This window comes from Phoenix dactylifera, unplaced genomic scaffold (genome assembly GCF_009389715.1).
Source record: "Phoenix dactylifera cultivar Barhee BC4 unplaced genomic scaffold, palm_55x_up_171113_PBpolish2nd_filt_p 000090F, whole genome shotgun sequence".
Classification (NCBI taxonomy): domain Eukaryota; kingdom Viridiplantae; phylum Streptophyta; class Magnoliopsida; order Arecales; family Arecaceae; genus Phoenix; species Phoenix dactylifera.
The window spans coordinates 1,269,295-1,279,551 of NW_024067679.1; the positions used below are offsets into that span (position 1 = coordinate 1,269,295).

Genomic DNA, 10,257 nt, shown 5'->3' on the forward strand with positions numbered 1-10,257 from the left:
AAGAATAGCCTTTTCATTTATGCGAAGCAACAAATATACACAACAAGGCAAACGGACTTTAAATATAGTGGATAATCTTTTCGTTTATGCATAGCAGCAACTACAATAAATGGACATCTGAGTATATTCGGATTGATGCCAAGGTTGATTACATCAAGATTAGTCTGATAAAATTTGTCTCCATTTCCATGCATCCGGCCTTGAATTCAATGAGCCGACAAGAGCATTTAGAAGATGGCACACCTAAGTAGTTCCAAGTTCCTAAACTTTTTCATAAACTTTCGTTGTCTCCACGATTCTGATCTTAATACCTTCAAGAGATTTGACAATGAACACGCATGTGACTTGCTAGATTCATCTTTTGTCCAGATTGCATATGATAAGAGGATAAGATACGTTTCAATTTTGTAGCATGTCCCCAAGCGGCTTTAGCTTTAAGTAAGCACCAAATTATCTAAAAAAGTAAATGAGAGATGAAAGGGCAATTAGTTGCTTTCATGGCCACCACCAATTTCTTGAGGTGGGATCCACTTTCAATGCTACCATCAATGAGTATTGAAGTAACGTGGACAAAAGGAGGTGGCGAGGCTTCGAGAGGTTCTCTCTTGGTCCACTTTAACCATCACAATTCAGGGAATTGTCCGTTGTGCTCAGGCTTGGCCGCTATCTCCATCTTGCAATGCCTTTCTTTTTTTTCCACCGGTGTCTCACTGCATCAGTCATGAGTATATTCAGAATAATCACGGTATAAAACACACTTTAGTGCCATCGGCACGTGCTCCAATCATTCAAGAAGATAATCCCAGAGTGGTACGCTGCAAAAGAGGCGACCCAGTCCGCCGCACTGTTCGCCTTCCGAAAGACGTGCGCAACTTGAAACGAGTCTAGCTCCCCCACAAGATGGCAAATATCATAAACAAAAGATTACAGGTCTGGCCTGACATACCTGCTCTGAATCCAGTCGACCACTGTAGCCAAGTCTTCCTCAAGTAAGACTCGCCGAGAATAGGCCTGGCCTGACAAAATTGAATCCTCCAAAATCATCCACAATAGTTGCGGCTAAATCTGCTCAGCGATTAAATATTTGTCTATCTTCGCATGAAGATATTTGTAGGTGTGAATAGGTTTGTTGCATATTTGTTTGACTTCTTGGTTTTAGAGGAATCATGCTACACATGCTTTTGTCTAAATGCTTTGTCTAACTTTGTTGTGGTTTATCCAATCTTACATCGATATGTTAGGCATGAGTTGCTGATCAATATTTCATACCACCCATAACTTCATCGAAATGCCTCTTACATGAGATACATGAAATGATGAATTCACATTATGAAGACCAGAATATGAATAAGCCCTCCTAAATGCATGAGTTTTGCTGAAGGAGTCTAAGTTTCATGATGGAATTTCCCTTTAATTTATTTATTGTCTCAAACTCTTAACTTGTTCTTTGAAGAAGGGTAGTATTATTCTCTAGTATTACATATATAAGATCGGTCAACAGCAAGATTTATCCAACTGATACTGAGAGAAAGAGTCCTTGCAAAACAAAGGGAGCTCTCGAAACTCGATGGCTCAAATTGTGGGGGGGAAGAGGGGTCGAGGGATTTTATACCCGAATCAACCTGCATGGTGAAACCATCCCAATTTGATGCCGGTTCGGTTTTGTATAGGCCAAATTGTCTAACTCTGGTTGGTTTGGCATTCCTTGGTCAATGGTAGCCTAACTAAGTAATCTAAGGCAAAAAAAATTGATGGATGCTTTTGATCTCATCAGCAGAACCAAATGCTTTGAATTAGGACATTCTATTTGCAAAAGGCACATTAGCGATGCAAGGAGTATTTTATGCAATACACAAGAATTTGAAGAGATGGGATGAGACAGCAACATCGGGGGTCTAAAGCGATTGGGAGGTTTTTTTCCTTTTCCTAATTTTTATTAGACCTATGAGGGGAGTGGAAGCATTGTATGTCATGCGGGAGAGCAAGTCTGACTTGGACTATTTAAAGGAGGTAAAATAGAAAATAATAAAAAACAGTCATAACTTTTAAGAGATATAAGTTGAAAAAATAAAAAATTAGAGGAGACCTTGTGCCAGATTTTGCAATATAACAATAGAAATATAGAGTTTAAATATTATATGAACATTATGACTGGATATTTGGATAGAGATCATGTTTGGTATGAAGATATTAATTGTTCTTTACATTGATTCCTTACAAGAAGCATGGACCTAGTGTGAGACCACCCCCTGGGTGCCATTCATTTTCTCTAGAGTGAGTCTAGTTCTATTCTTTCCTATCATTTCTCTATCCATTAGGTCTTTCTTGTTGTTTCATGTTTCTTCTTAAGTTCTTCAATTTTTCTATATCAGATTCTATTTTCTTTTTGTTTCTTTGCATAGAATCAAAATGCTATTCATCTTTACCAATCCTTTACTACTTTTCCCATTAAACCTTAATCTCAATAACATAGATCTGCTATATAACAATCTTTTAAATATCTAATTCTATAATCTTTGACAATTCATTTTTAAACCCGAAAATCCCGAACTCTAAGATGAATTCTTTTTCCTCAGTTCTTCTTTCTTATAAAGTCCATGTTGTTAGTCTGTTCTATCTAGAAACCATTTAATTTTGTAAACAAATCTCTATTTCATAATCCCTAGAATCATGCTCGCTTCTATTGCACATTGTGCATCCACTGCCCATCTTCATAAGGAAATTTTGATCAAAACTTGGGTCCGGACTGAAATTTCAGCATCTTATAAGTTTTAATCCTCTTCTCTACCCTCATAGCTAGGTTTCTTCCTACAGCATCTTGTACTAGCAGTTCTATATAATCTTTGAAATTGAGAGCAAGTCTACGACATCCCAACCTAATATTTTTCCAAAAGATAATAGATCTCCCTTTCGGAATTAAAATCTTGATCCGTAGTTGAATGCATTCGCAGAATCAATACCCCTTTCCAAAACCTAGAAACTGAGAGAATATCAAAACTTATAAGCATCCACATTACAACCCTATTATTTCTTTTTATGATCAAGCGAGTCCAACTCTCACCCTTCTCAATCCAATATGTCACCAATAATTAATTCTTGATTCATGTCCCATTAGTTCAAAATTCCCAGGATTCTGTATTCGTTCTTGTAAATGCTTTCTGGAAGATAAATAGTGAGGGGCACCCTATACCTGTTGACTCAGTTCTTTCCAAAGGAGTCAACACCTTATATTAACCAACTTATCAATTACAAACTAGAAGGACATATACAATGTGGAAATTGCTTGAATATAACTGTTGATCCTAAAGGATTGTTTTTGATGATACAAAACAGTTGAGTCAAAAGTTGAATAATTAATTGCTTTGAGTTTAATTGATAAATTTTAGAAAGAAAGAAGAAAGTCTTCAGCCACTCTCAAGTGAAAATCATCGATCCATCTGAAGCTCCACATCAAGAAGCTGAACTTCAAAAGGCTATGCAAATATTCTTTGGAAGCTCACATACAACCATAGAAAATTTCATCCTGAGCTACCTAAAGAGTCGACCCTAAGATTGCAACGAGTCGACTCCGGCACACTGTCACTCACCGATATGCCTTCATGAGCCAACTCCAGCAAATCGCATGTTGACCCTATAACAGTCTTACAGGACAGAAAGCCAAAGAATTTCTCACGTTGATGAGTTGAACCATGAAGTACTCGAGCCGCCTCCAACTTAGCAAGCGTCGACCTCAGACAAAAACGAGTCGACCCCCAAAGGGCCATAGAGAAAAAATAGAGAGCTGAGAAAATCATCAGATTGGCGAGTCGAACTATGAAATTCACGAACTGACTCCAATCAAACTAGATTCGAACCCAGAAACAGTCGAGTCGACCTAAAACGGCCATACTGGAAAGATAGAAAGTAGTAAAACTTAGTCCATTGAAGAGTCGACCCTAGTCATCTGACGAGTTGACCCCTAAACTAAAAGAGCTGACTCCACAAGTACCATTGAAGAAAGACAGAGTACAGGAAAAACAAAAGCAAACTCGAGACAACTCCTAAAAATTACGAGTTGACTATTGAAAATCTCGAGTGGCCTCAGAAAACGGTGAGTCATCCCTGTACGCTTGACAACAGTAATAGCTAGTTTTCTTGTGAATCAAAACGACTATTTTTATATTACAATAGCTCTATTAACTGTCTAATGGCTAGAAAAGTATTCCAACCTTCTCCATAGAATATAAAAAATATAGGACCACTAAAAAAAAAGAAAAGCTCAAACATTACAAAGACAAATCCACTAGAGCCAAAAAAGAAAGCAGAAAGAGAAAGCTTCAAAGAAAATATCATTCAAGATTTTTCATTGCAAGCCAAAAGATAATATCTTCAACATCAAAGAATTGGTGAAGCGCCTTCAAGAGCAACCAAATCAACCAACATTCGAGACTAGAAAACCCTAGTCTCTGCTCTATATAAGGTCCACTCAATTTTTCTTCAAGCACCACCGATGATCGCCGGCCACCATCGCCTCTTTTCTTCCTCTTTTTTCCCATTGAGTCCATGGCTTGGATTCATCGTGCCCATCGAAAATCGAGGCTGGAGAGCTTGTCGAAGCAAGGTAAGGCTCGAATCTACCTTCTACTTTTCCCCTTGTTGTGATAGGACCACTTGCCGACCGAGAAACCCGCTAGAAATTGACTGAAAAATCTTCTGTTTCACATCTTCTATTTTTACCGATCCTTCTTTCTCTTTTTTCGACCACCGCCACTGTCAGTGTTCGTTGCCGAGACCCCATCCCTTCCTTGCTTCTGCCTTGGCCAAAGTCGGACCCCCAAGCCGCCGGCGAGTAGGCTGGGATATCCAAGAACAATCAAGCCAACAATCACCTTCTCGGGGCCCTATTTTAGTGTTTTATTTGGTTGGCTAGCTTCCGCCGCCGGTCACTCTTTGTTGCCGACCACTACCTCCAACTGCCATCTCTCCGAACCACCATGGTCAGCCACCGGTTCACCCTCTTCCTTCCCCTATTTACCCAAGAGAAAAAAGAAAGAAAGAAAGAAAGAAAGAAAGAGGAGGAGAGAGAGCCCATCCCTCTTATTTTTCTTCTTATTTCTCTCTCTACAAACTTTCTCTCTCTATCTGGACTTTCCCTCTAGATTGATTGAACTCCATAAGTACGACTCTTAGTGATTTCTGGAGGGACCTAAATGAATAGTTATGATCAGGGTCGTCGAGCAACGTGTCAGCTCCTACCCTAGCCCTTTCCAGACACTGTAAGGTTTGATCACCTCCGATCTCTATTGAATCATTTATGCCCTAGTCCAACCATGATTCGATGAATTTCACTTTGATCAAACCAATTGCAATGTCAAGCACTCCTGCTTGATCAGGCCTATGAGAGTATTGGAATTAGAATTTCTATTTTTGAAATAATTATGATAGATTTTAATAGAAATATAATTTTTAAATACCGAAATCTTAGAAGAACTTTTTTTGAAATTGATTGGATTGAACTTTAGATTTGCTTGCAAAGTAAGTAATATTTCACTTTTTTAAATTAATCAATAATATATAAAATTATTATATTCATAACTTTTGAGTGGTATTATTTACGATGCATGAATTTGATGAATAGTATATTATTATATAATATATTATTTTAGAATATTATAACGATATATAATTTTATTATGAATATAATTGATTGATTATGACACCGCATCATTTTAGAACTAAAATATAAAATCTAGAACTATTTAAATTTTGACCTGGCTATATTGTGGACCCCGCCAATGGGGGCGAATACATTGGCACATGATTTATCCTAAAAGTTGTGTCCAAAATGATTAGCGACATACCGCCAGCAGACCAACAGTCCTGAAAGACTTTGCTACAAGATGATGCGTAGTTCACTGCAAGAAGAATAGTCGGTATTATGCCTTGCCATAGGATGATGTGGTCATAGCTGAGGATCAATAAAATGAATTGAATATTTAAAAGAATTTGAATCTATAAGCAGAATTAAATATTTTAAGAAAGATTTGATTCGTATATTAGTACTGCATATATGCTTGTTTTTTGCAAATCATTATTTATTTGATTGCCTGATTTTATTTAATTAAAGTGATCATTGCTTACTGGGTTATCTAGCTCATTACATAATTTTCTTTTTACAGATTCAGAGAACTAGCTTGATCGGAGTTTTCAAAATAGGAGAGCGACTAGCAAAACTTTGGCACATATCATCCTAGATTAGAGTTTATTTAAATTGATGTACTATCCTAAAATATTGTTAGAATCATGAGACATTTAAATGTTAAGCTACTTATTGAAATAAAGTTTACATATTATTATTTATATTGTTCCAATGCATATTTATTATATAATGTTGAGATGCCTTGCTTGCTTCTGGGGAGGGTTCCTTATGAGTATACGGCGGTTGACACGACCTTCGGTTCATGAACTCGGCTCGAGGGCATGACAAGTTTTGACTTGGATAAATCCACATTAATGACATGTGAAGACCATAAGGAAATGTAACTAATTTGCGTTTCTTCAGTGTAGACTAATTGGATAACTAGTTCTCCTTTGTTATTACTTGTCAAACTTTAGAAACTAATAGCATGAAACAGTTGTTTATATCCCAAACTGTTAGAAGATGATCGAGACTCCGATATTACCTTGAAGTAAAAACTTGTATTCTGAAATAAGGGAAAGCTCATTCTCCTAGATTGCCACCAAGTAACATTGAGAGGCTTTAAAAATTGAGTAGGGTCCATTGAGAAGTAGGCCATTACTCCTCTATAACATTTTGCTTATAAATAGTTTATAGAGCTAGATTTACTTTGATTTTATCAATCCCATAGTAGTTCCTCTAATTCTTTGTTGTTTCCATTGTTCATGCATGTCTGGCAAAATAGTCTGCCTTTTACGGGGATAAAATATTGGCAGATTTTTCTATATTCAACCCAAACAACTAGGAAATTAATGTCCCTACTCTCCTATCTACAAATAGTTAAACTAACAAGCAAACATATTTACTTTTAGATTTGCATGGTCTTTCTTTGTTGGATTGTTTAAATCTTAAGCCGTAAACTAGATACCCTACTAATTCAACTCAAATAGTATGTTAATAATCTTAAGAAAATATTAAAACAATTAAGTGTGTGCAGGATGGATGGTCATTATTTTTGAAAAAGCTTTCTCCCTTAATAAAATTCAGCACGAATCGGGGTTGTCTTTAATCCAAAGCTGAATGAATTAATTCAAAACTCAAAAAATTCTCCGGTCATTTATTTACTTCCCAATATAAAAATTAGCACATACTTTGGAGTGTAAGTCAACCCTAAACATAACCATTTTCTTTCTTTTTTTTCGAATAAGTAAATGCAACTTCTTTCACAGAATTTTTCTTATTATTTTTTTAAAAAGTTGATTATTACGTTGTTTCAACTCCATTTTTTTGTAAAAAAAATAAACAACGATATATATATATATATATATATATATACTGTTATCCATGTCTTTCCATTCTTTATATATAGGACGCCAAACCTACTCTCTCACACACAGTTATTAGGGCAGCCCTCGTTCAGAGAGATAGAGAATGGCAGAAGCCACTGCTTCGAGGCTCTTCCTTCTCCTCCTGCTCTGCATCTCCGCCGGTGAGCTCACCTCCGGCGCCACCTCCTCCACCGATTTCGTCCGCTCCTCCTGCGGCAGCACCAGCTACCCGGCACTCTGCGTCAAGTGCCTCTCCGCCTACGCCCCCTCCGTCCGCCGCAGCCCCCGCGAGCTCGCCCGGGCCGCCCTCACCGTCAGCGCCGACCGGGCCCGGTCCGTCTCCGCCTACGTAGCCCGCCTCTCGGCCGGCGGCGGCGGCTCCAAGGCCATCAAGGCCCGCGAGGCCGGCGCCGTCCGGGACTGCCTGGACAACTTGGCCGACAGCGTGGACCGGCTCCGGGACTCGTTCCAGGAGCTGGGCCGGCTCGGCCGAGCCGGCTCGGACCGGTTCATGTGGCACCTCAACAACGTCCAGACCTGGTCCAGCGCCGCCCTCACCGACGAGAACACTTGCTTGGATAGCCTGTCGCAGTACGGGTCCGGTGGTGCAAGGGAAACCATCAGGAAGAAGGTGGTCGAGGTGGCCCAGCTCACCAGCAATGCTCTGGTCCTTGTGAACCGGCTCGGTCCAAACTAGTGAACCGGCTCAGTTCGTATGGGTTTGCCATGCTTTCTCCAGCTATCTGAAGAAATATGTTCTACTGTATTTTGTTGTGTTGTCGTTGCTTACCAATTCCTTGGTTGTTCCGCTTCCATTAGAAGATCACGATGAATGTGTGGTAGAAGAGTGCATGTAAAATAGGAGCAAAGTTTTAAAAGTCGTATATGACCAACATTATGGTTGTGGGATCTATATAAAGTGCATAAAAAGATGCTACTCTCTCTCTCTCTCTCTCTCTCTCTTGAATCGAATTGTAGTGGGTTGGTCCATGAGGGGAGCTTTGCATGACTACTGAAGAAAAAAGATTGGCATGATTTTTCTATGAGAAATAATACTTTACACCATGCACACCACGTGGTAGTGCACCACGCCAATCGCCTCATCTTATTTCTGTAGCCATGTGTGCATGGTGTATATAGTGAAGGGTGCAATATCTCTTGCTATTAGGGATTAGATGTGGAGGTTCATGAAACAAAGAGAAGCCCATCTTTTATTAATGCATATGTCCTTGCTTCACCATGGCATTTGTTCTGCTACTTTCCGTCTCATTAATTTATGTTGTCCTTATATAATTGCCTGGTGGTCAGAGTTCTCGGTTCCGTTTTGGAAGGAGCTCTAACGGGCCAAAGCAAGCTATTTCTTTCTTTTTCTATGTAGTTCTTGGAAAGAGTGAGAACATGCATGCAAGTGGGCGAACAGGATATTTGTCATCCTCGTTTCTTGAGATCTGACCAATTTGCTGATAGATTATTAGAACAAAAGATCGCTACGAGTTGGCCGAGCTAGGTTTTAATATAAGAACATTGCATCCAACTTTGCTCATTGCATCACTAGTACTCCCAAGTAATCAAAAGAGCTTGGCTTTGTGTGAGGTGGTCAGGGGGAGTTCATATGTTTGCATCCACCGCCTTCAGTGGCTTCAGCTTTTCCTTGGGGATCACTCTCCACTCGTAGCACGTTCATGGGGTCCAGTGCTGGAAAAAGCCACCGCAGTTCAAACCGGTTTTCTTCTGATAACTATGGAAGGCCCCATAATGGCTCTTCTCCTACCCTTCCCTTCTCCACTGCCGAAGTTTGGCTTCTCGCCAACCAACAAGTGGTCTAGTGCCAACATTGCTGCCAGACAAAAACTGGACCACCACCTAAAAGTTCGGTTTGGAGGGAATCCAATGGAAGCATTTATTAATAGAAAATAAATAAACAATCTAGTTCTCAACTTTTTTCAAATGCGCAATTTTTTTTCAAAAGTATACTCAAGCTATTAAAACTCATGGACAAGACCTTTCTTTTTATTAAAAGTATAATAGGTACCTCATATAACTTTCTTAAAAAAAGTAGATGTTTAATCAAACATAAGCCACTTTAGAATATGTCGCTTTCTCTTGATCAACCAAACATGCCAAAAATTTTTTTTCGATATTTTATTTCTAAAAAAAATAGAAAAAATATTTAAGTAAATTTTTTTTTTGAACTAAATAAGTCCATAGTATTATATTGTTCTTTTATAGAGGAAATCCTGTGCGTAGACTGGCCAACTATTATTCTTATTTTTTTGAGAAATAATCTATGGCAACTAATGTGTGAACAAGTGTGAGTGGCAAAGTAATTAGTCATAGCAAATATTTCTCCACTAGCTGCTGTCTTTAGAGAAGAAATCAGTAAAAAAAGTTGGTCCTAATACTGCTGCGCTTGCCGTTGGTCAAAAGGCCAGGGGAGCCTGGGAAAAGCGAAAGGAGTTATGGAGCGAAGTTGTCGCGAAGGGAGAGATACGCATGTGAATGAGTTGGGTTTTGAACCAAAAGATAGGAGAAATTATTGCCTACCTTGAACGCGCCAATAACGACCGCTGGTTTCTGTGGGTTTATAATTTTTCCAATCGCTTGGATTGCTATAACATTGGCTGGAACTAATCATTTTAGATTGTTTTGCATATCAAATTTAAATAAGGCTCAGCAAAAAGTAATTAAGAAATTTTTTTATGTTTTCTAAAATGATTAATAGGAGTTTCTACATTTTTTGCAATGATTAAGAAATATTTGCTTGACTGAAAC

General features: G+C 38.6%; 1 protein-coding gene across 1 annotated transcript; it reads left to right on the forward strand.

Annotated features, from left to right (window-relative positions):
* Positions 1-7,554: 7,554 nt before the first annotated feature.
* Positions 7,555-8,429, forward strand: LOC103700662 (pectinesterase inhibitor 9-like). Its single transcript, XM_008782560.3, has one exon. The coding sequence runs from the start codon at positions 7,589-7,591 to the stop codon at positions 8,180-8,182; it is 594 nt and encodes a 197-aa protein (XP_008780782.3). The 5' UTR covers positions 7,555-7,588; the 3' UTR covers positions 8,183-8,429.
* Positions 8,430-10,257: the final 1,828 nt, after the last annotated feature.